Genomic DNA, 27,221 nt, shown 5'->3' on the forward strand with positions numbered 1-27,221 from the left:
ATATATATATATATATAAAGGGTGTTCCGTTTTAACCTGCAAGACCTCTATTTTCGTAACCGTTAATCCTAGATGCATACTTCCAATTGCAAAAATGTTCAAAATTTACAATATGAACTGTGTCCAAGTATTTTCCTTCTTTCACTCCGTGTGCGCAATTCTATTTTTCACACATCTTTACGAAAGTTTTTTTTTTTTTTTCGTCTAATGGGGACTGCATTTTAGGCTATTTAGCCTTTAGCAGACCTGATGCGATCCCCCGATACGGCATCCAGTCTTTCATGTGCCACCATTAAGGCGCGGATGTCAATGGCAGGGATAATTTGGACTCCCAGTTTCCACCAGATGGAGGCACCTGGGCTCTCTTTGATGCGAAATTTGCACTAGGAATTTTAATTTTGCCGAGGGAATTCTAAGCCAAACGAAAACCCATGGGATCTTATACATGCCGCATAATCATAAGACATGGGCGCTAAGGATTTTCTGCATCTCGAAAATCTACCGACTGACTACCCCAGGTCAGAACCTGGGAAGATCCTACGAAAGTAATATTCTACTTTTCCACACTAGGGAAAAAACAAAATCGAAAAAAAGTTTTTTCGCTCCGCCCTAACGTGGTGAAAAACTAACGCAGCGTAATAAAACTTCGAGCAAAAATATAAATCTATGTGACCCGTCCTAGGAAGTCAGAATGAAAAAAATCTCGTGACCCGACCGCTCAGTGCTAAATCGAGAGGTGTTTTAGTACCTACCTTCTTACCCCATTCTAGCTGGACCGACCAGGACAGAAACTAAACTTTGTTGTCAGTATGTAAATCCCTGTTATTCGCATTTCCATGGTCCACACGCAAAAAAGAAAACTATCCTGAATAACAAGAATTGTTGCTGAAAATGATTACCACTAAAATGTTACTTTCCATTTTTCTCAACTTAGACCATCTGTCTAAAATAGTTTCTGCATTGCAGCAGAAACTTGAGTCGCTTTTCAAACTCTCAAAATTCGCAAGAATTCTCGTAAAAAAAGTTCTTTGCTATTGAAGGAAATATGTTTATGAATTTTCAAATCTATACGGAAAACTTATTTTTTAGTTTCGGTAACTGTCGAAAATGGAAATATTATTGCGCTATTACATATAAAGATAGATATTAATGGTGGGTATGATAAATTGCCAGACAAGAACATAACAAAAAAAAGTACTTTCAGTAAAATACCTTCGTAAGAGATATTTTAAAAGTAATAAGTAATGATGTTCGGATGTTGATAGCAAAAGTTCAAAAGACTGATTTTGCGACGTTCAAAAATTGAACTAAACTTCCGTTCCAAATTTATTTCGTTTCGATTTCAGCCTTCGGATAAAATATTAATCTTTGAGTGAAAAACATCATGGTTTTGATTCATCATTCATTTGTATTTAAGTGACTTGTCCTTTTTGTAGTGAGCTGTCAAAATCGTTGGATATTTGAAAACATGATTTCTAAAGTGAAATAAATATAAGCAGTTGAAAACGAGTGGTGTAAGCATATTCCATTAGCTTACACCGCTTTTGCTCTGAACGGTTCATAATAATAAGTGCAAAATGCTGCTTTTGCTGAAAACGAGTCATCTTTCTTAAATGAACATTCAGGCAAATTTGTTATAACATACATATTAAGCCGTTGAGAGTAAAAGTGGTGTAAGCGTTCAATTGGCTTTTACCACTTTTGCTCTCAACGGCTCATGCATGCAATGATAGAGGAATTTCAGCGGTAAAGTGAAAATGTGAAAAAAATAGTGATGTAAATGCATTAGACGCATCCAATGAGTTTTATGTGCATATTTCTCGAATTAATTCCTGAGTATTTTGCCTGTTCTCAGTGTTCCAAATGCACACTTCTCATCTCGAAAACAAACATAAAGTGAATCAGTTTATTCACTTTTTTTTTTTTTTATCGTAAAACGAATTTACAAGAGAAATACTATCGATCATTTTTTCTACGTTTGTATTTTTCACTGCTTATATTTTGGTTCATACAAGAGGTAAATTTTTTTAGTAATTAACTCTTTTGATAAATTTATTTACTTTTCGAGTCACAACTTTGGCTCAAATTTGTAACAGTCTATGAAAATGGAAGAAAAAATAATTTCTATGCCATAACGTAGTGTAAGTTAGAAGAGTAGTTCAAAACTTGAGTTGAAAGTGGAACAACACATAATCATCTTACTTGACTGCAAAATAAAAATCAAAACCATGCGACAAAATAAGCAGAAGTATCATTCCAGCTTAAAGTATCAGAATTTTTTTAAATTTATGTTAGAAAGTACTAAATGCGTATCGTATTTATTGCAAAACAATTTTTTTCTCAGGGGTCATCCACAAATGATGTCACGTTTTGGGGGGGGGGGGTGAGAGGGTTCGTGGCATTGCGGCAGTTTGTGACAGGGGGGATGCAGGGGGTAAGAAAAAGTAAAATGACACATTTTGGTAGAAATTAATACATTTTTATTGCAATGTTTATGTAACATTATGTGACAAGGGGAAGCGAGGGAGTAAAGGGAAGTGTAACACTTTGAAACATAGGGAAAGAAGCCAAATATGTTGAAAAAAAATGTGTATCATTTATGGACAGTCCCTTGCTGTATGTTGCAGATGCGAGAGAATATCAAATTATACATTACTAATATTTACCTTTTAGGCATTTACAGAACAATTTGTTTAGAAGCATTCCTTACCATTCTTTGCAACATCTTGAGGATTTGGAAAATCTGTAAGTAACGGAAAAACTTTTATTCAAATTAAATACTCGGTGCTACCAACCACTAAAAACTACCAAAACCAAAGCAATAATTCATCTACATAAATTGTTAATATCCTAACAGCAAATATTTTGCCTTCTTGCAGTTTATTTATGAAACATGATTAACATTATGTATGCATTGTTTAACTAACTACTGTTACATTTTGCTCACCACTGCATCTTAAAATTTGTCAGCGTGCCAAAAGTATCTCCTAACCAAGAAAAGCCATTTCATTTATTTTTCTTTTGTTGATATTTATTACTCTTTTGTTGTTTGTAATAAGAAAGATAAAAGAAACCTACTTTTTATTTCCAGCTGTTAACAAAATTAGTGTTTTAAGAGAATACGTTTTATCTCAAATGCACATTATTGTAGCTCAACTAATAATATTTCTGGAAATAAACGGAATAATTATTATTAAAATAAAACCTAAAAACAGATTATTTAAATTTCGCATTTTATTTTCTTATTAGAGTGTGTATAATGAAATGAAATTAAAGCTTAATAAGTAGAAGTTGTTGCTCATTGTTAGCAACAAATAGCTTAAGAGAAATCGATCAATTTTCTGTTCAACGAAACTAGAGTTTATTGTTGCAGACATAAAAACTCGTAAGCATTTGTAATTATAAATTGCATCCGTAAATACAAAAATACACTGCTTGACAATTGCTAAGGAACAATTACGTTTTTTGGAATAGTTAAGAATAGATAATGATTAAAGAAACAACGAAATATATAGTTAGTCGGGAGGATGTGCCTTTATTATAAGTACAAAATAATACAGATAGTACTACATCAATGAAGTAAAAACTTAAAAATAAAAAAAAAAAATAATCCTATTTATGATTCTCATACAACCACAAAAAAAAAAAAAAATAATAATGATCTAGGTCAGAATGATGGAGACATGAGTACCTTAATATGATGTATGATTACCAGGGACACTGATGCACAATTTACATCTGTTTTCCATACTCCCCACTAATTATTGAGCAGTGCTTGGGGGATGTTTTCCCACTCCGCTCTAAATGCAGATTTGAGTTCTTGTACTGTTCTGGGAGGGACGGTTCTTCACGCAACACGTCTGCCAAGATCCTCCCAGGCAAGTTCAATTGGATTTAAGTCGGGAAAGTAAGTAGGCCACTGCATACGGAGAATGTTTTCACTTTGCAGTGTGTCTGACACTTCAATGCTCCAATGTGGCCGTGTATCGTCGTCCGTAAAGTGAAAGTCTGGACTTACAGCCCCCCTAAAAAGACGAACATGGTCCAGCATAACATATCTGCACTACGTCTCTGCGACGTATCGCTTTCTTATTCAAAAATGTGAAGTGGTGTTCTGCCATTGTGCATGATGCCTGCCCACACCATGACGTCTGGGCCGTACCGATCACGTTCGCAAATAAATTTTTGTGCATAACGTGTTCCACGCCGTCCCCACAGTAGTTGGGGACCAGAATCACTTGTCACACTGAAACGAGATTCGTCAGAGAACATTACTCTAGAACAATTTTGATGATCCCACCAACATGTTTCTTACACCAGCGTAATCTCTCTCGACGATGGCGTGGTTGAACTTGGATGCAACGTACGGGCTTCCGTGCATACAAACCGACATTATTTACTCGCCGTGAGATATTTCTTGCAGAAGCATGCGTACCGGTAGCGGCTGTTTGATTCGCAGCTATCTGTCCAAGAGTGAAATTTCTGTTCCTTTTTGCCACGAGGGCTACAAAGCGATCCTCTGAAGGTATGGTGCTCCTACCACGACCCCCGGCATGCTTTTGCAAAACATTTCCGCCTTCAGCGGCCGTCTTTAATCGGGAGATGGCACTTTTTTATACACCCAATCGCAGCTACAGTGGTGACACTTTGACCTGCTTTCAGTCGTCCAACCGCTCGTCCACGATCGTAGATACTCAAATGATGTCTTGCTGACATTTTACTCTTAAGTATTTCAAGAACCAAACAGAATTTCAGAGAAAAAACTTTTTAACGACATTTTACTCTTAAGTATTTCAAGAACCAAACAGAATTTCAGAGAAAAACCTTTTTAACGTCCAGCACTATTTTTGTTAAAAACCAAAGAGAGTGAAACCTTGAGCGTGTATGCACTGTCTTTTATACCGATAACGAGTCTTGGTCTACCACGACATCTGAACTTGAATTTATTTCCATTGGCCAGGTGGTTGAGGTACAAATTTGCATAAATCACTTGTTCCTTAGCAATTGTCAAGCAGTGTAAAAACGAACAGAAATACTTATAAACTTTCGTTGCCGGCATTCATGTCACAAAGTGAATCATTATATTCTAGTTGCACAAATTCAATTTGATATTAATCCTTGCTTTTTGGACCCCAGAACCCAGGAAAGCAGCTGTGAGAACTGTAAGTAACTTTCGAGCGCTACACCACGGTTACGATTGAACGCTTCTTTGAGATTCTACGCGGAACACATCCGCAAACAGCCATTTTTAACGAGTAAGCGAAAAAAATGAGACCAAACACCTTTCCATTCAATTCAGGTTATATCGAGGTCACAAGTTACGTAGTTCTTAACATTTGCATATCACTAAACTCAGAGAAATAATATTGCATTAGTGAATTAAATTAAAGGTAAATGCATGCGGCTAAAATGAAATTTTTAGTTAAAGTTTTTTCGAACTTCCTAACCGCAACCAGACCACCGGTGACAAATTCAGAATGAAATCAACCATATTTTTTCTGTACTAAACAACGCATATAAAATTAGTTTTTTTTCTCTCCCTTTATTTCTTTTTTGTTCAGAAGTGACACACCACATCTTCACAAACATTATGTCATTTTATTTACTGTTTTAGCCGTATTTAATTTCAAATTCCCCATCCCCCAAATAGGGGGTGGCATGTTAGCATGAATTAAATACCAAACAAAAGCAATGTGCATGAAATACACCGCCAGCTCAGTCAATTCCACCTGGAGGAGCTGACGGTGTATTTCATGTATTTCTGCCTTAGCCCTGGCTATAGGGCGGTAACTTACTGAATAAAAGCAATGTGGTTAGGGAGGTAGGAACAATTTTACCAATAGACACGTCCCTAGTGGTGGAGAGTGAAAAAGAACAGTAAATTTTACATTGTCTGGGGACCAAAAGATTTATGAGATCTAACAAAACTATGAGAGAAATCTCTATGACTAACGAAAAAATCCCAGATACTATGATAGAAATTTTATTGATTGATGAAGAAATTATGGTGTTTGGGGGTTAAAAATCTGATTGAAGGAGAAATCCTTATGTCTAAGGATATAGTCTGTAATAACTGAATGAGAAATCTTACTAATTAAAGACCTTTGACTAAGAGAAAATGGTAAGAACTAATAAAACAATTTTACTTATCAAAGATAAATTTATATGAACAAAAAGTCTGAAAAATCCAAATGACTAATGGCAAATTCAAATGAACAAAAAGTTCAAAAAATTAAGTAAGACATCTTAATGACCATGAGAAAGCTTATCGACAGAGATATAACGGACTGGCAGCTAAATGGGAGTGGCGGTGATAATGCTCAGTGTGCTTTAGTCGGAAAATAAGGAAGTGGTTAATGCATATACGTGAAACCTGTGTAAGTTGGCCACTTGCGGTGCAGTACTTTGGTGGTTAACATAGACAGGTGGTCAACTTATAAAAGGGGTAATGATTTTTTTTTTTTTTTTTTTTGTCATTTTTTGCACCATGTATTCATTTTTTGACTAATTGACACTTACTCTTTCCGTTCAACTCACTTTCATTGTTTAACATTACTTTGAAACAATAATTTTAAATGTTATTTAAATGATATGAAATGTTAAAATTTCAGTAAATTGATTTTAAAAAAAATCATTGCTTATAAAAAGTTATTTGATATTAATAGTTCCTAAAAATTCATAGCTAATTAAAAATAACAAATTTTTCGCTTATTTTTTTTTCTTCTCATATACATTTAATACATTTATAACCATGATGATCTACTTTTCAACAAAATAACTACTTATTGAAGTTTGGCGCACTTATTAAACACTAGTTTTGGAAATTCCATAATGTGTCGGCTAATTTTTTCTGGATTTCTCTCTTTTCAATTAATTTTAATATTTCATACTTTTTATTTATCTCAAGTTCAACTAACTTTCTTTTTGAAGCCATTTTATGTAAAACTATAACACAAAGAGCAACAAGCTGGACTCTTATAGTTCTAAAAGGCAGTTGAAAATGAAAATGTCCTATTTCTTAATCCCTTGCACCAGATATACTGCAATGCAAGTAACTTTTACATTAGCACAATTCCAGTGTTGCCACAAAATATTGCAACTGGAAAAAAAATGCTTTGTACTTTTCTACTGACACATGTTTTATTGAACAGAGAGTACAAAAGGTAATCTCAAATAGAACAACAAAAGAAAAACAAGTTTGGAGAATAAAAGGGTTCTTAGTAGTTTTTCAATGTGGTTAAACTACAAGGAGGTTTAGTTATGCTGCTATTTTATTTAGTTGGTAAAATGCTGGTCTGGCATCAAAAATATTCTTGGAAAGCTATAAAAAAAATAATTATAAAATCAAACAAATTTGCTAAATTAAGTTTTAAAAAATAAACCAAGTGGTCAACTTACAAAGGGTTTTTTACAATACTCTAAACCAAATTTGGAGTACATTCGTGGTCAAGATAGACAGGTGGTCAAGATAGAAAGGTGGTTAAGTTACAGAGGTTTTCCTTCATTACACAAGATAGGACTAATTCCGTTCCTGACAAAAGTGGTCAACATAAACAGGTGGTCAACTTACAAAGGTGGTCAACTTTACAGGTTTTACTGTATTTGAAATATCTGCATCGTGATCTAAATATTTGTTTCTATTTTCAGGAATTTGGCATCGAACAGCATTCACAGTATTCCAGATTTTACATTTCAAAAAATGAAGAAATTAATAACTTTGTAAGTATCTTCTTAGTTAGAGGAATATTAAATTTAAAACCAGTGTTGTATAAAATAAAAAACCTCCGTACAAGCTTTGAACGTAAAGATTGTTAACCCCTTTCACACTAGAGTAGAAATTAGAGTTTTACATTTTATTTTGCATATGTTTTATTAAGCTACTTTTTTCTTTTTTTGCCAATGTGAAGTGTTAAGTGTTCAGTTCTTTGTACTGAAAATTTATGTACAGATTGATTACCAATAATTGCGTAGGAACATAGGGTCGGATTCCATTCTGAGAGGCGTACAAGATTGTGCAAGTAGAGGCGTACAAGATTGTACAAGTAGAGGCGTACAAGTAGAAATGGACCCTGCGACTTGAAGCAATACAAAAAAGAAGGCGCCGGGTGTTGTTTTGTATCTGTTTAAACAGCATATCTACTAAGATCGTCAAAAATTTCCCCCATGCAAATTTCCAATGGAAAGAAGCATCATTTCGAAAAATTAACACGGTACTATTAATCTTCGAGAGGGTGAGCCAGTCGTTCCTTCAGCGATGTCAACGCACAACGGCACGCGGATTCGGCATTTTGAGCACTAGCTACATAATCAAAATATTCAAATCATCAACAGTCAATAAACGAAGTACGCAATCTTTATATATTAAGGTAAATGACTAGTTATGGGCATGGTTAAGGGTTCTTTTTTTAATTTGGATACCAATGTTGCATTTTTAGTGCATGGACAAAACTAATTTCAACAGTGTTAGAATTTAGATAATGCACTTTTATAGCTGTGATATCTTCATTAATTTTCAACTGTGATTAATATATATTTTTTGAAATAAATTAGAATAAACTGGTTTAACTAGTTACGGACCCACACGTTCAGTTATGATCATATTAAAACTTGGTGATGGTTATGCTAGATGAATTCAATGTTTTCAGGAAATACAGAAAAAAAGTAGTCAAACTTTTAATAGCATTCATTTTTCTTTCAATATAATCGAATTTTAAATGTCATGCCTTACCTGTTCGAGCAACTCTAGAATTAAAAATGGATCACTGGCAAACTGCTTTTAAAAGGTTCTTTTCAAACAAAGCAGCAAAATAAATAGCACTATTCTATTGTTGCGTTTTTTATTTATCGCTTGCCAAATTTAACTTTTGTTTTTTATCAGTTTTATTTTCTAATAAATGTATTTAAAAAAGGATTAATTTCTTTTTTACAACCCGGACACGAAAAATAAGTTTTAAATAAGTCTTTAGTTCCGAAAACTTTTCTTCTGTGTAATTATCGTATTAAAAGTTGAACAAGAACGTTGTTATCGTATTAAAAATTGAGCAAAAGTTGAGGAAGAAAAAATTAATAATGGTCGTATTTTGCCCAAACCTAAAATTACTTACTCTCAATTAATTACTTATGGACACAATAGCTTAAAAGAATCTTAAATATTGTAATTAGTGGCAAAAATATGCCTATATGATGGGGGAAAAGTTAAGGAATGAGTACGTATCAATAAAACTTTGATCTGATGAAAACCAGCAATGTCAGTTTCTTCAGAAAAAAAAAAACCCTTCAAAAACTTAAATGCAATGGAAATTCACTACTGGCGACTGAGAAACATTAATATAATAAACCACACTGTAGATCAAACTTATGCTTGGAAAAAATGAGGTGGGGCATTCTGGAGAGAATATATTTTCAGAATCCACTGACGTTGGTATTAGAATATTGATTACAAGCTTGATATTGATAATACAAGACAAACAATCCCATTACTAGTCGGCCCGATCGACCTGCCATAACTAGCGATTTACCCAACAATAAAAACTTGTCCTATACAATCAATGCAAGAGGTGATTTATGGTGATGTTTTAATACCGTAAGCTGATGTTACAATAGAAATTTTAAAGTATGCGTAGCCAGGATTCCCGATAGGGAGGGGTCACGCATAGGCACAACAAGATATCGGTTTTTAATTGCTCCCTTTCCTGTAGAATGGACCACGGAAATTGCTTGAAATTATAGTCCTCCTCTCCCCCTTAAAAAAACAGTTTGTTATTTTTAGACAAATGAGGGCAGAACAAAACGGTTATGTGGCTCTCTCCCGGAAATGTTTCGAAATTGCAGGCCTAAAACTACAATTTTAAATTCTTTGAAGACATTTGAAAGGCTGTGGGAGTCGGAGGTTCTCTTCTAGGGAGGGGCAGTTGCCCCTCCTAGCCCCCTCTGATGCTATTGTATTGAAAAGCAGTTAGCAGTTATGTTTAAACGTATAACCTTTGTATGTATCTTTCGATGTAATTAGAAGATCTATGAGTTTTAGAAGCAACGTTGTATTTCATCTTAACTTATTATAACACAAGAAAGAAATCTTCAATGAAATATTAAATTTTATTATTTTATACGAAGTAATTTCTGATCTAAAACGAAAGAAAAAATGACTGTCGTGATATCAGATTTTTTCGGAAAATGACTGAACAATGGCATAAATTTGCAATGAAAATTTCAATCACGTGTCTCGAGATTGCGAGGATTAAATTCCTAAATTTAAAAGGAAACACATATTTTACATAACTGTATTTCTATGCATTATAGAGGAGTTCCTTTTATCCTCGAAACAGTTCTCTGATAATTTAACCAAAAATCGTGCCTTAAATAAGTTACTTTTTATAAAATTTGCAATCTCCTAGCTATTAAAAACATTCTATTGGCTTGTTGTTCATTAACTAAAGAAGTACGTATTATAGTGAAAAATTTAGCTGTGCTGTTTAACTGAAGCACAAAAATACAAATTCCAATGTCGTTCGTATTCATATGTTGTTCATATTCTTTTCCTAAAGGCAATCATATTGTATTAGATACGATTTTCACTGCGTCTGGAAAATCAAGGCCAATGTCACCATGCGTTGCTTTTGTATTGTCCCGCGTGCATTCATTGTTTTAAGTGTCTTTGAATTGTTTTTGCGCGATTTTATTCAAAACAGCACTTTTTGTTTTTCAGATGTTTGCAGAACAATTATATTGAGTATGTCGGGCCTAATGCATTTGAAGGACTTGTTTCTTTGAAAGTGTTGTGAGTATACATTTGCTACCAGGGCATTGGCCATCTACGTTTTTTACGAAATTGGGAATTCATTGTTTAAAGTAAAGCTAGTTCCTTGCACGTAATACCAATTTGGACATTTCTGAATATTTTTCAGTAGTGTTTATTATAAATACGAAAAAAAAACAAAAAACAGGGTTTTCAGTATTTATCAAGTTTTTGCACAATTGACCAATGACCATGGTTTTATAATTCAAAGCTAAAAATATTTTCCTTTCTGAACAGAATTTTTTTTTTTTTTTTTGCTGTAATTTCATTTAAAAGATTGAAAAACCCGCGTGATTTTTTTTTGTAACTTCTTTTACTTTTTTAAAAACAGTTTTAACTGTTTGAGTCTGCTTCACATATGTCTTGAGAAAATAATCATTGCCCCAATGTTCTCAATATTGCTACTGTGCAGCTATTAAACAAATTGAAAGAATATATCGTATCCATATATTTTAGTTCCAAAACTCATATTTAAAAAAAAAAGCTTTTTATTGAAAAAGAAAATAAATACTAACAGTTAAATATAAGAATTCGTATCCAGATTATGTTTAAGAAAGTATTATTTATTTTTAAAAAACATCCCAAACTTATTTCAGAAAGAGATTCGGAGAATTTCATAAAACTATTTTCGAAATATATTCGACCATGTGAAGCGAGATAGATTTTTAATTATGTCACCGATGTACACTTAGTAGGAGTTTTAATTAAAGTGAAATTTTCTCATAACCAGGAAACAGTTTAAAACGACTTCTCAAACATAGTTAATCATAAACTAAAACCTGTAAAATAAACTCTGCTTAAATGTTTGAAAAGCACACAGTGCTAACGGAAAAGTGTAATTTACTTTTCAAATAAAATTACATACTTTGGGACATGTGTGTGTAAATTAACTTTGATTACCTGTCATTTGTTAGAAATTTCTCATCTTACGACGAGGAACTGTTTCTCCGGGGATGCCCACCTAAGGTGGTCATGGTACATTCTGCTCCATTGAAAGTTTTAAGGAGGGTAATTTTGAGAGGTATTTTTCACTTTTGGGAGGACCTCTTGCTTTGGGGGTGCTCGCGATAATTAAGGGGGCTACGCCCGTGCTCTTAGGGGGTGGGCATCACTGGTTTCTCACACAATATGCAGGGTGTTTCTGAACTCTTGGGCAAAACTTTAAAGAGTGATAGTACATGTCAGGACAAACAAGATCAAGTCATAAATAATGGTCTTAAAGGTCTTCCAATGGCGGTAGGCGCCATTAAAGTTTAGGGTCCAAAATTTCAAATGATCATAAAAAAACGGACAAATTGGTCGATTCTTTTGCGGTTTTCGGTAAGAATTTTCTTTTTATCAGTTTTTTCTTTAAAATAAATTTTGAAGACGTAGTTTAAAAAATGCCTGTAGAGGGCGCTTTGGACTTTGGACTAACAAACAACTATTTTTGAATCTCATTAAATGTTTGGTAATGCTTGGACTTAAACTTAAAATTTCAGCTTAAAATCAGAATCATTGGGAATGATGAAGTTGCGCAAACTGAACTGTGTTCAGAAGATGACATACACTGTCACAAAAAAAATGCATTCACACAGAAGGAAACGAGCTACCTTCACGAAACTTAAAATGAATGTGGCCTATGAGAATATAAGGAAACGATTACAAATTTAGAACAAAAGATTGTTTTATGGAGACGTTACGACACAATAAAGGTTACAAAACGGGAAGAAGTATAGCCTCCTCTAGCAGATCTGCAACACAAAACACGACGTGGCATGGAGTGAAATAGGTACCTATGACCTCTAGGACTAAATCGAGATCCATCGTTGAATGTAACACGCCTCCTGCCTGTCACAACTCAACTAATCAAGTGCAGCAAAAATCCAATCGGCGAAAATCCAATTCATCGCAATCGACACCGGTTCGAGATACCAGCGTCTTCCAGTCTACTCCGAATTGTTTTTCTTGATCCTCTCAGTTTCTTGGAAGGTGTTAAACGAAATTAGCGACCTTGTTGATACGGTAGTGGCCTCTCTTATGATGTGCGATCTTCGCGCTCATTTCTGTTTCTAGAATGCCTTAATCGACCGCAATAGAGTGATTCATTTATTTTTGCTTACACTAAGCTACTACCATATTGTTCCGACTGAGGTGCGGCAGATACGCCCGTACGACCAACCTGCTTCTCTCTGACCTACTGTACGTCCCTTTAAAAAGTTCAACAATTGTTCGTACACCTCTAAACAGTCGTCCTAGTCCCAATAGCGTCCTTACAACTCGACAGCTGTGTTTGAAGTGCCCTTTGACACAAGCTTTCCCACTTTCAATTGTTCGTATTTGCTCTTCTTGTATGCAAATCGCGCTTACCTTTTCCTCACTGGCGACGAAATTTAAATCATCTCTTAAAAAACTGCATTCCTGCAGAGTTTGTTGGTTGCAGCTCAATTCATTCTTGGTGTATACATTTTTTGTGACGAAGTGTATTTCAACTTCTGAACACAGTTCAGTTTGCGCGACTTAATCATTCCCAATGATTCTGATTTTTAGCTGAAAATTGAGGCTTAAGTCCAAGCATTACAAAACACTTATTGAGATTCAAAAACAGCGGCAAAAAATAGTTGTTCGTTACTCCAAAGTCTAAAGCGCCCTCTATCGGCATTTTTTAAACTACATCTTCAAAATTTATTCTCAAGAAAATACTGATCACGGGACGCGGGAGCGTCCCGCCCCGCCAAGGAAACCAAACGTCAGCAGCCAACAGAAGCAAATCCACCGCCAAAGACGAAAGAAAATAAAAGCGAACAAGAAGAAGATTACACGACAGAACAAGTTGGGGTTTTTTGGGTTTTTCACCCCTCTGTATCTCAGCCCAATGAAGACCCCCGGAGTTGATTTTTGGTACACTCAATCTCTAGTGGCCCCTGCCGCCGTAAACCAAAGTACAATCCCCTGGATCATCAGGGGAAGGAGGTATTAAAGTTATAAAATCGCTGTTCAAAAAAGTTTTCGCTTTCTTTGACAGGGCTACAGCCCAGACGAAAAAAAGGATCAAGCTGAAATTTTGCACACACATTCCTTGTGCCCTACCGATGCGCCTTTTGTGCCATTTGACCCCTCTCCTCTTCCCCCCCCCCTCGTTTTTACCCCCCAAATTGTACCTTCCCGGGGTTCTATCACAGCCCCCCGGGGGGCTACGGTAATGATTTTTAGTATACATATTCTCTGGGAGTACATATACAAAAATTCAACCCCCAGGGACATCATGGGCCGGAGTAATTGAAGTTTGAAGATCACTAATTTTCCCTAAATTCTTATGTACTTACTCTCAGCTCATAGGGTTTGTTTATCTCGGTCTGCAATTGCAAGGTTAGAACAGATCTAACAGTTATTCCAAAGTTGTCTTAGGAAATGAAATTCAATCAAGATTTAAACATATCCAACAGTTGCAACTAGACATTAAATCGCGGATATCACAAATTTGCCATAGCGACTGCGCATGCGCGCAGACATAGCTCATTGGGCTTTCTGTTTTCAGATTCTATGTTGTTTGTTTATAATTTAGCAGAGAAACAAATTAATGAGATTAAAATGCTGTCCTCTCCCCCCCCCCCACACAAAGTTTTGCCGATACGAAATTTCCTTCCCCCTGTTTTTCAGTTTTGATATATTTATGAAGGGAAGAAATTTTAAATGTTGGCGCGAAACTGGGGTTAAACCATTACAATATTTTACGTGACAAATTATATGAAACTGTACGCGTATGAATACGGCACATATAACTTTTTAATTGAAAGTGAAAAATAGCACTTTTTTTATTGGTTTGCTTATTTTCTAAATTAGTGGATTTTTCACAAACAACACATGATGAATTGAAAATATATGAAATACGTGTGTGGATATTCGTGCTTTGCAGTAATTTGTTTGCTGAAAAATTTTTTCCAATTAATTTAAGCAAGACTTTTAATGAGCTTAGTCCGCGCGCAACATGCGCATTCGCTATTGCAAATTTGGGATATCCGCGATTTGACATTGAGTAAAGTTGTATAGATCTTCTGACACATTCAAATTTAAAATATTTAATAACTTAGTGTTTTTTTTTTTTTTTTTTTTTTTTTTTGCTTGGTGATAACATGCGTTATTTCGTTTTTTTAAATGAACTTTTAAACAAAAACAGGTATTAAACAAGAAAAGACTTAGAACCTCCTCTCACCTTCAACTCCTCAGAAACATGGATAGACCTTTTAAATTGTTTATCTTATTTGGCGAGAAGCTTTTTGCTCACCAAGCAACCACTTCACTTGGAAAAGCTTCCCGCCAAACAAGGTAAACAATTTAAAAGATCTATCCATGTTTCTGAGGAGTTGAAGGTGGGAGGAGGTTCTAATGGAAGTAGCTGTGATGAAAAAGGAGAAGAGGGAGGATGATAGTTTGGCAGATACTTGGCGAGCAAACTAGATATCATAACTTTTTATGGCTGAGGGTTTTTGGGTTTAGGATGCAGGTTTTCTTTTTTGTGCGGAAAAGTTAAAGGTTTTCTTGGCGGGGAAATTTTTACAACAGGGTTGTTTTTGATGAGATAAAAAGAATAATTTTAATAAAACTAATCGATCAAATTTTCCGTTTTTTTTTTCTTTGTGATTATTTGAAATTTTTGACCCTAAACTTTAATGGCGCCCATCTCCTTCGGAAAACGTTTGGGCCCCTAATATTTGATTTTATATTGTTTGTCTTGATGTGTACTATCATCCCTTAAAGTTTTACCCAAGAGCTCAGAAACGCCCTGTACATACTTAAAAATTATATTGTTGGTATTCATTTCTTCTGTGTTTAATGACTTCGAGAGCCTCAATGAGCTAGATCGAGTCAGACGTAGCTTATGCCGTAAAATATTTCGTAGCAAATAACTTGGGGGGAAAGTGGAATTGTAAAAGCAGTGGTACGTATTTGCTTGCTAAATAGGAGAAGAACAGTAATGCTGTCACAGAGCTGAATGACGTTTAGACAACATGATGGATGATCACGTGAAAAGCATCAGATGTGTACACTTGTAAGTTTTAAATGCTCAGATTAGTTAATCTTATGTCTGTGGCTAATCCAACTGGCAGTAAAATCTGGAGGTTCTATTTTGTGGCAGCTAATGTTACAGCTGGGAAGCTGTCGTGATGGAAGTACTATATGATTCGCGCATAGCAAGAATTAAAATTTTATATACTTCAAATTTATGTTAACTCATTCCAAAATTTCATTCCTAAACCAAACATATTCTTTAACTAAAGTTCTTATTACAAACTTTGTGCATTTTGCAACCAAACATAGATATTTTCTATCCCACACGAACAATTGACGAGCATTGAATGAAAAAGTATTTAAAAATATAATTGTGATAATGGTTCAGCATTCATAATATTTGATTTTTTCGATCCCCTAAATGATTCATTAGAGTACTTCGGGCTCGGTCCGTTTAGCCAAACATGAGTATACGGTCGTAGAGTTTACAAAAGAAGTATTAGTATTATATTTATATTGCAGAAATTTAGCAAAATTTCATTGATAAGTTTAATAACTTAAAGTATTTTTTTAAGCCAGTAGTAACTGATCTTTGAGTTTAGGAAATGCTTAGTAGTTTGCAGGTTTTTTATTAGTCATGGTGAGTAGTTTAGTAAATTGGTTAGTTGTTGACATTATCCTCTTTAATGATTTATAAGTAGAGCATATAAGATTTAGATAACTTTCCGTCCCCCCCCCCCCCTAAACGCCCTTGAAACATCTAACTTTTTTAGCGACCAATTACGTAAGATGTCTGAGTAATATTTTCTGCACTTTTGTCTTTGAAAGGCAAATGGATAAAAAATTGATGTAACTTAGCCTTTACATACTCTCTTAAGTAATTTCAATGTTCAAAAAACTGCAAGATAACTGATGTCTGACCTCTAATTTCTTAAAATATCTTCCATAAACTTTGGTAAGGATTTGTTGTTCAGGTAAATCATAAGAGAGTATTTCTTTCATTTTCAAGTGACAGCTGAAAACACTTGAGCAGCTGCTGTTAATGCCTTCAAATCTAGTATTTCATTTCTTACAGAGAAATCAATGGAAACCAGCTGCTGGAATTGCCTCAAGCCCTTCAAAATCTTCCACTTCTAAAAGAGCTGTAAGTTCTGATTTGATTGTTAGATTTCTATTCCAAAAGGCTTATGGTAATCGCTAAACGAAAAAGTATGTGTAAAAAAATAATGAAAATGAGCCTGATAGCATTTTAATTGTAAAATTAAATTTCAGTTGGCTCTCTGTTTAACGACGCTCTATTTAACGACTTTTTCTATTTAATGACGGTTTTTCACGGTCCCAGATGGTCCACCATAGTGTTAAAAGCATTCCATTTAAGGACGCTTTCTACTTAACCGTTTACCCGCCAATGTTCCAAAAATGGAACATCATATTTAAGTGAAAAATTTCCCAAGAAATAACGTTAAAATAAACAAGTTTTTTTTAACACAGTTTAGTCTTATTTCAAAGTATTTTTTGATTTCCTGCTTGATTGTTTATATGTTTTCAATTATTTATTGCGATTTTTCAAAGATGAGTGTTTTTTTAGCTTTTTGCAACTTTTTCTTATAAAATTTACCAAAAATTGTTTTTTTCAGAAAATGTGATGATATTTATTATAGTTGTGAAAAATACTTCAATGTATGATTTTAAAATGCTTGTAGAAATGTACAATAATATTTCCGAAAGGTGTACCCCTTCAAAATAGCATGTTCCAATTTTGGAACATTGGCGCTTTTAGGGAGTCAAATTTCCAAGAAGTAAATCGTTCGACTTCCAAGGGGAAATTTCATTTTTCGTAATATATGTTTCTTTTTTTTCTCATTTTGAATGTACTCTGATGTAGATGTTGGCAAAACCAAGTAAGTTTATATTTTGAAAGGATATGACGTTTCGTTTCGTTAGCAAATAAAATAATAACAGTCTTCTGTTTGACGGACTATATGGCTCCGAATCCACACCTGCTCGGACAGCTGCATTGTCACGTAATAATAAAAAATAATATTAGTGAGAGTTTTATTCTTCATATTTTAAATGCAGTTCAATAATTCGCTAGCTTTGTTTTCGGGCGAAAGGAAATTCTGTTTGACGTATACCAACTGTTCATAAATGTTAAAAAATGTCTACAAGATTTCTTACTGTAGAACAAGCTGTGGCTTATTTAGAGACATTGTCAGATTCGGATTTGTCAGATGTAGATATATGCCAATTACCCCCTGATGAACTAGGCAATATCACTGAGGAAGAATAGATGTTGACAGAGATGAAATCCTACAATTTTTTGGTTTGTTGCTATTGAGTGGGTACCATTCTGTTCCTTCTGAAGATATGTATTGGAGCAGTGCAGAAGATACATCTGTGCCAATTGTACTAACAGTTATGCCTCAAAATCGTTTTCGAAAAATAAAAAACAACTTTCATTTGATGGACAACCATGAATTAAAACAAAATGACAAACTAAGAAAAGTTTTCCTTATTTACGAAGAATTGTGTAAAAACCCTCAAAAATTTGGTGTATTTCATGAAAAATTAAGCATAAATGAATCTATGGTTCCCTACTACGGTCGGCGTTCATGTAAAATGTTTATTAGATGAAAACCAATAAGGTTCGGCTTCAAAATTTGAATGCTGTGCTCTTCAAGTGGATACCCATTTTCCATGGAGATTCATTCAGGCAAAAAAGAAGGATCCCCTGATGTGCAATTAGGATCCAGAGTTGTAAATGATCTATTATCAGTTTTGACTGACACGTCTAAGCATGAAGTATACTTTGATAACTTTTTTACATCATAAGACTTAATTTCTCAGCTATCAAAAAAAAAAAAAGTGTACGAGCAACAGGAACAATTCGTGAAAACCGAACTGGCCATTGTCCACGGAAATCCAAAAAAGCCCTTTCTAAAGAAGATCGCGGAAATTTTGACTATCGATCTGATGGATCAGTGTACATGTGCAGCTGGAAAGATAATGCAGTGGTTACAGTAGCATCTAATTGTTATACACATGAGCCACTTGCATCTGTAAAATGTTACTCAAATGCGCAGAAATGCAAGATAGATGTGCCACAACCTCATCTTATCAAGAGATACAATGAAGGAATGGGGGGTGTGGACGTCTTGGATAAACTTTTAGGGAGCTACAGACCTCATTTGAGGAGTAAAAAATGGTGTGGAATCTTTTTAGTAATGCGCTGAATATTTCAGTTGTAGCTAGTTGGTTACTTCATTGTGATTTACACGAAGTCAAGATGAAGCATTTAGAGTTCCGAAGAGAAATAACAACTCACCTCCTAAGAAGAAAAGTACGAGTGGAAAGTCCTCCAGGGCCTCGTTGTCATTTACATAAACGGTCAAGAATGTCTGACGGACATTATATTGTATCTGCATCCTAAGGACGTTGCGCGGTGTGCAAAAAAATACGACTAAGAAATGTTTCCATTGCGACAAATGACTTCCCCAGCAACGCTTCCTTTCATATGATGGGCATTAGATATTTCTCTATTGGATTTTCTGAATTCTGATATGTACACAAATGCAATTTAAAATATTATTTTTTCCGCAATAAAGTATGCTAAGATAAAAACCGCATTCAAAACCTCTTAGTTTAAAAAAATTCTCTGAAAAAAAAAAACTTCATGCAAAACGCCAATGTTCCAAAAATGGAACACACTGAAAATCATAGTAAAAAATTTTTTTCTGGAAATTTTATTTTATTTCTGTATTTACTAGACATAAATAGACATAATTTCAAAAAATTACTCAAATTTGATCATCCGTTAATAGTTCGGCTGTTAAACGGTTAAGGACGATTTTTTGCGGTCCCTTGAAAGTCGTTAAACAGAGAGTCAACTGTATTTGAATCCGTCTTTCAGTTATTCTGTTGAACAGTTCAAAATTTTTATTTTTTTAAAAGTCGACTTCTCGATTGTTACTTGATAGGATAAACATAACATATTCAAACCACAGAATCAGGGTTTTAAAAAATTATAATTTTTTTAAAAAGAAATATAGCAAATAAAAAATATGATGTCGATCAGTTTTACAAATCAATAAAAAGTAATAAATACATCACTATTTTTAAAAGAACTGTAAACTTAGTGTCCATGGCTACACATTTTACAACATGAAATGAAATTAGCGTCAGTTAAAAACTTAGTGACAAGTAAAAAGCCTGAATTACAATTTTCGAGATGAATATTGAGGGAAAGTGTTTCGAATCAGTTCGGAGGAGGGAATCACACGATAAACTTAACGGGGATAAAAGTAACTACACATTAAAGAAATATCTTCTTTACTAATAATAACACTGGAAGTCTCTCTGGATGTCTGGAGGATGTCTGGATCTATGTGGACTCGCATAGCTTCTAGACCGTTCGGCCGATTTGAAATTTGGCACAAAGTTAGTGTGTAGCATGGGGGTGTGCATCTCGAAGCAATTTTTCAAAAATTCGATTTTGTTCTTTTTCTATTCCAATTTTAAGAACATTTTCCCGAGCAAAATTATCATAAGATGGACGAGTAAATTACCAAGTTACCATAACGTGGAACCGTAACATAGGCAAGCCAATTGGCGAGAAATTCGCCATACATTATTTGTAAATATACAGGCGAACCAAAAGACCTTTTAAGTTTTCTAACACGGGCAAATCCGTGCAAGTACCACTAGTAGATAAATAAACAAAGAGCGACGGTGAAAACACCAGTATTGATGCGTTATCAACAGTCAAGCAGTTTAAAACTCAGAACTAAAAAGTTATCTTTGCAGCCATTACGAATTTCATAAAAATAGAGCGCTCGAAATATATTTTGAGATGAAAACTGCCAAAAAGTGACTCAAATTCCTTTAAAAGAAGAAAGTGCTTAGAATCCAATCAGAGTTTGAGAAGGGAATGACAGCACGAATAAGATTCTAATGATATATTTTAAAAAATGAAGGAGCATGTGGAAAATCACATTACATTAAATTTTGTACGAAATAGAAATGTGGTGAACGGCTAAAATGATCTTAAAGTTAGTAACACAGTGAGCATAAGACGAAACAGAATTGCGTAAAGCAATGTCAAGAACATTAGATTTAACTATGGTTCACAGAGACGTTTGAATTAAACTGCACTTCCGATTATCCGTGTGCGGATTATCCGGTTTGCAGATTATCTATGCAGCTAAAAATGTCTGCAGCCCATATTAATAATGTATGCTTAGGCTAACTCTGTCACGGTTCCTGAAGGTTTTTAAAAAAAATCAATTGCAAGTTTAAAAAAAAATTGCAAAGCAGGTTTATGATATAGTTAACATTTTTATTGTAAGTGCAAATGCAATTAGCTATCATTTATTCTCTTAAAAAAACGAATATTTAATACCTGCAAATGCACGATAATAAAGAAATTTAAAACAAATGAATGAAAATTTTAATTAATGGCGTTACGTAACTAGTGCATCGCATCAATCAATGTCATGCCCATCATTCAAAGTCTCGAATGTAGTTAATTAAGCAAGTCACCTTCTACCTTTTACCTCTCCAATATACGCAATTTAGATATAGGAGTAGATAATGAAACACTGTTTCAAGTTGCTTTTTTCTTCATTAATGGTATTTTTTTTATTTATTCATTTAATAAAAAAAGAAACAAACTCGGACTTTTACGAGTTTGATAACATCAGATTGTTTGATAACAGCAGCTTAATTTGTCAATTCATTACACGAGGCAATTCATTTTTCTTTGCGGTGAGCTTTGGTTGCTGATCTATGTAAACCACAAAAATTCAAAATTTCGACTGACTTGTATAATTAACTTTTTACTGGAAACATTTTCAATTCAGCAGTTTTCTTTTGCAACACTTAAGCATACAAATTTAAGAGAACTACAACATCCCAACTACAAAAAAACATCCCACAGAATATTAAATTTATAATCGACATAGGTTAATTTCTTGCTCAGAAGAAAAGGTTCGTTGTAACTTCAAAACATTTGCGTGCAATTGTCAATACGAGCTATGAATGTCCAAAGCAATGTTTTTTTTTTTTTCATATATACATCCGACTCAAAGGTAATCATTTAATTTTAATATTCTTATAGTTACTTTTATTTAAGCGGTATTTGGTAATTCTTTTCAGGCGCATTTTGATAGTAAGCAATAAAAGCTGATTTGTAACTGAACCTTAAATTCTACTGATTGGGAGGGGGGGGGGTCAATTAGTAAAACATTGCTTAAATATGAAAATATTAAGGGTTCACATTACCTTCCAACCTTTTTTTTTTAATTCAAGTAAGTTCTGTTTTTCTTTGAAGCCTTAACATGCATACTTATGTAAATAATTCATTATTTATTTTCAAAATTTTAAAATATTGCCTGTTTTTTAAATTCAAAAATGTTAGGGATGTTAAAAAAATTGAAACTTTTCTAACACTGTTAAAAATTCAGGAAGATTTTCTGGTAATTGTTACTGTAAAATTGCATCGCCGACGCATCGCTGATTTTTACGGTAATTTATACCGGTGAAATAAGTTATCCCAGCGCCAACTGGTTGCTGTGGCCTACCGAGGAAACCGTAAAATTTTACAGTATCACTATTACTATTCAAGAGTCACAACTGACTTCAACTGCATTTATGTCGAGGACTGCATACTAAGTGCCTTGCCTCCATTGTTTTTATATACCGATAGATGGCAGCACCATCACCGGATCGAGCAGTTAGTGAGAATTTAGAACTAGTCCAAGAGCTAATAGCTACCTGGTACTAGCACCCCCAGAGGTATCGTTTCACTTGGAGGACATTGAGACCACGAGCATATTTAACGTCGCCCAGTCCCCTTTAATGACGACGGTGGGTCTTCGACCAGCAAGGATCGAACCCGAGGCCCTCCGGCCCCGAGTCCAATGCCTTACTGATCAGGCTACCACGGCCCCAATTTTACAGTAACATTTGATTTTTACGGTAGTAGTTACTGGCAACATGGATGCCAGTAACAATTACCGTAAATTTTCCGGAAAATTTTTAACAGTGAAGGCTTTTCTATTTTTGCACTTATTTAATACGTTTTTTGCTAAACGATCACAATAATCATCTCCAGAAATCTGTGCATTCAATTGCTTTTGTGTTTATTTGAAGATTTTCTGTGATTAATTATGTAAAAAATTGTAATTAAAAAATAGTTTTCAAAGGTATACATGCTCTAAACATTTGAGTAATTTATAAAATGCTTATCCTATGCACAGTTTTGTTAAATATATTATCCTAATTGCAAAAAGTGTTACTTTAAAACTGTATTTTTAATAGAAAAAAAAATTCTTAGGTATGCTAAAGACATGAAAACACAAAAAAAAAAAAAAAAAAACCCTCAAGAAAAAGCAATTGAAAGTTTCTTTTTGCAAAAGAACGCATAGCGAGCATGACCTAAAACCGCTCATAACTTTTTTAATATCTGAACTAAAGCTATGAAACTTTTTCTATGTGTTTGGAATAGTTTTTAGTTTTGTAATGAGCATTTTTTTTTTTTTTTGATCGTTTGATCATTTTTGAGGTACCGTAACCCCTTAGCAATAATCCGCTATCGACCCAATTTTGGGTACTGTCTTAGTCAGTGAAGCGCTCTGAAAAAAATGCCGACCTCATCGTCCGGAACCAATGAAAGTCTGAAGGAGCAATGTCTGGTGAATGCAGCGGGTGGCGTAGGACATCCCATTTCAACCCTTTTAGGTATGTCTGAATTTAAGTCTCTTTTCAGGAGGCATTGACTAGAACGAGATTTACCGTTGTCTTGTTGTAAAATTAGCTTCTCGTGTGTATAGCACAATTCCGGCCATTTTTCTCGAATAGCTTAGTTGTTCAAGAATCAATGTCAAGCAAGTGTTAAAGTTTCTTATTTGAAAAAGCGTTACTTCACCATCACGTTTTTACTTGTTGCAATCGAAATCACCGCTTTTGATACGTTGGAACCAATATCCGAAAGTTGGCTCCGATGCAGCGTGGTTGCCGTAAAAATCAACAAGCAAACGTCACTGTCTTTTGTTTAAAAAAAAATTAGTCGTGGAGAAGGACTTCTGCAATTTTCGGAGCAAATACCAGCATTTTCGATGCGATGTGAACACTTGCTGTATGCACACCAAACAAGAGTTTTATACTGCGTTTAATAGCTTACACGCTCACGCCTTTTAAGGGGCAAATTCAACTCTTACACAATTGATCGTATTCGATTCGATCGAATTCTATCTACCAATAACGCAACCAGAAATTTCCTTTGCTCCACCCAGAAGGAAATTTCTCCCGACGCTCTAGAATTCGATCGAACCGAGCCCAATAGAGTTGAATATGATCCTAAATCAATTTGTTGAGAAGTAAGAAAAGATACAAGCGATACTACAAGCGTAATGGCATTTTGGGAAAACGATTAAAACTTATTGCCATAAGAATACAGTATAGAAAACAGAAGTTTCATCATCTGTTAGATAGATAATTTTGCAATCTGAAACGATAGCTTAATAAGAAGTTCCATCTAGAACTGTAGGAGCCGAAATTCCCGTAGACCAACATCGATTTTCTTGAATCAGATAAATATTCTCGGTTGATTAAGAATGAACAATATTTCTAACTGACCATTTCAGCATTTTTAACCGATATGCTAAAAAAAAGATATTTGTTAATATGGAGTTGATATCAGTTACATTTTTTCAAACTGTTAATGATTATGTTTCATTAAATTTCAATTAATTAGTTATTATTCTTCGACGAAAGCTTTAAATTTAGCAATTATTTTTAATGGTTTTCTCGTACAAGTGTAGGAGAAACAAATAATAGAGCTTTAAAAAAGCAGATTGAATTTCTAATCTGAATGAGTAAAAATAAATAAATAAATTAAGCAATATCGTTCATACAATGCATAGGGGAGGGTGGCCCAAAGCAGGTAGGTCTTCATATGCCTCCCCCCCCCCGTGGTGTGTAAGCGGCGATGCATACGTATGTCGTGTTTACGGTAAAACCCCCGAGTTTTAATCAGTTCCAGTGAAGCAGCAGTGAAACGGCATGGCACAACCAGACTTAAAATTAAAAAAAAAAAAAATACATTTCTTAAAAAAAAATGAAGTTTTGTGATTAGTTGAAGACCAGCTTATTTTTTTGATTGTCAATAATATTACGTTATTCTGACACCATCCACTAACAAACTACGATAGTCATTTCGGTTGTTTCTTTTTTAAATTTAAGATTATAATTATTGAAATATAAAAAACGGATCTTTGGGCCAAGCGGATATAGGATTTAATCATATATTTATTTATAATTTCTTCACTCTTGTGCTGACTTAGATTTTCTATTTCAATAGGAAAAATATAACTGTAAAAAGTTTTTTTTTAGGATGGCAATTAATTAGTCTATTAATTTAATCATTTATTTATGTTTTATAAACAAATGTGCTGACTTTAAATTGGATAAGAAAAACTGTTTTATACTTTTTTATATAATGGCTGGTAGCTAGTCAGCTATTTTAATCATTTATAACTTCATATCTGATTGGCAAATGTACCAAATCACAATTAGTTAAGTTTACCCGCTTTGGGCCCCCTGGTAGGGCAAAGCGGGTTTTTCAAGTGTTGTAATGTTTGATAATAAATAAATATTGGGTTGGAAATAATGCACGAATCACTTTTTATTTTGAAGTTCGAAAACCCTGCTAGGAAATAAAATCGAAATGGTTACGATAAAAATCCAAAAACTACAATTTTCGAGCGTTCTTCGAAAACCTACCCGCTTTGAGCCGCCCTCCCCTTGAATTATCATCTTTTAGAAAATAATTCATTAATTGTTTCCAACGGGTAAAAAGAAACAAGAATAAAAAGTTCATCCAAGTGAATTATGTTAAAAATAAAATCGTTTGCAGCTCTATCTTTTGGACGAAAAAATAAAGCGTTTCAAATTTATTTCTTCCCCCCCCCCCCCGTCGCCAACAGTAAATGAATAATGTTAAAACTATCAAATGCTTCTTTTCTTCTGGCTTAACAATTACTTATATGCTCGATAAAATGATTTACGTTTTGAATGCACTTCACTTTGACTCACTCAGATCAATTTCTAGCTTAGCCCGATGTAGCAGAAATTGCTCTTGTTCTAATTTTCCGGAGCCAAAAAGTTAGTTCTTATTCTTATTGTTTTTTTTTTTTTTTTTTTTTTGTCTAATTTTAGAAAATTTGAATCCTTAAAAAACACCTTTGAAACAAGCAATTGAAAAAATCTTTTTTTGAACATATTCTACGAAAATATTATGGCAAATGAAATTTGAAGCGAAGACATGATTTGGCTCTGATTTTATGAATGAATTATGTTTTCCCATCGACACTAGTATTATGTCTCTCGAAATTGAATGAAAACTTGTAAACCCACTGCATTGACGTCTACCAGGTGTACAAGTATAAAATGCGAATTTCTTTTTTTTAAAAAGACATTAAAATTGGAAGAAGGATAGAAAGTGCCTTTTTGAAAATATACTCTATGGCTTGTTTTAAATTTCTTTCATCTTTCAAGCAAGTTGTGAACACACGTTAGTAAAACACTTTTCGGTAGAATGTGAATCCATGTCAATTCTCACTTGGAATTTTCGTCAAAATATTTAAAGTACATTATCTCAAGAACGGTAGAACATATTTTGTTGCGATTTGTTTTATTTAAAAGTTTTTTTTTTTTTTTTTTTTTTTTTTTTTTTTTTTTTTAACATATATAACATTTTGAAATGTGTGCTTTAGGGTTTTTTTCCCTGTCTTTTGAAAAAAAAGTTTAAAATAATGTTTTTGATTTTTCTCAAAAATGTCAATTTCAAAAATTCAAAATTTTTTACAGTTTATTAGTACTACTGAGCACTACATTCCCTTAAACGGAGAGCTTCCACTTATTCGTTTAACATATTTTAGAGACATTTGAAAAAATGAGTGTTTTTATGGAACTCTTTACGCTGTGGCAAAAATGAAAATTCAAAAAAGATTTTCACAAGAATTGGTCAGAGAACACTTCTAATTAAGTTATATAGCGAAATTTTCATTTTGAGTCTCTACTTTATCCAGGAGTTTTATTTTTTATGAAAACAAGAACGCGGTCTCCAGCCGATTCGCTGCATTTCCCCACGTAACCTTTCAGCATAGTGTGGGGCCGATTTTGACCTTCTGCCCCACATGCCTGGAAAGGGATATCTATCCCCTGAACCTTCATTCCGCTACAAATAGCCTCCCTCGCATTTTTAAACGTCTTTTAGGTTAAGAAGAGTTGACCTTTTTGTCGCGGCGCGGCGGTACATTTTTCCCGTGCAGGAAATAAGTTCAGACCCCCGAGCAGTTGCATCTCATAAAATAGAGAGTTAGAAATAAACACATTTTGGCGGGAAAGTTTCCCTCCGCTTGTTTTGAGTAAGCGACAC

The 27,221-nt window shown here is 34.1% G+C and overlaps 1 protein-coding gene across 1 annotated transcript in view; it reads left to right on the forward strand.

Annotated features, from left to right (window-relative positions):
• The window catches only part of LOC129231195 (leucine-rich repeat-containing G-protein coupled receptor 5-like), a gene marked incomplete in the record, with an annotated part of 122,887 nt that overhangs the window by 10,699 nt on the left and 84,967 nt on the right, over window positions 1-27,221 (forward strand). Inside the window, 3 exon segments of the mRNA XM_054865443.1 lie at window positions 7,648-7,719; window positions 10,706-10,777; window positions 16,860-16,928. Coding sequence (XP_054721418.1) covers window positions 7,648-7,719; window positions 10,706-10,777; window positions 16,860-16,928 — 213 coding nt within the window.

Source organism: Uloborus diversus, chromosome 10 (assembly GCF_026930045.1).
Source record: "Uloborus diversus isolate 005 chromosome 10, Udiv.v.3.1, whole genome shotgun sequence".
Taxonomy (NCBI): Eukaryota; Metazoa; Arthropoda; class Arachnida; order Araneae; family Uloboridae; genus Uloborus; species Uloborus diversus.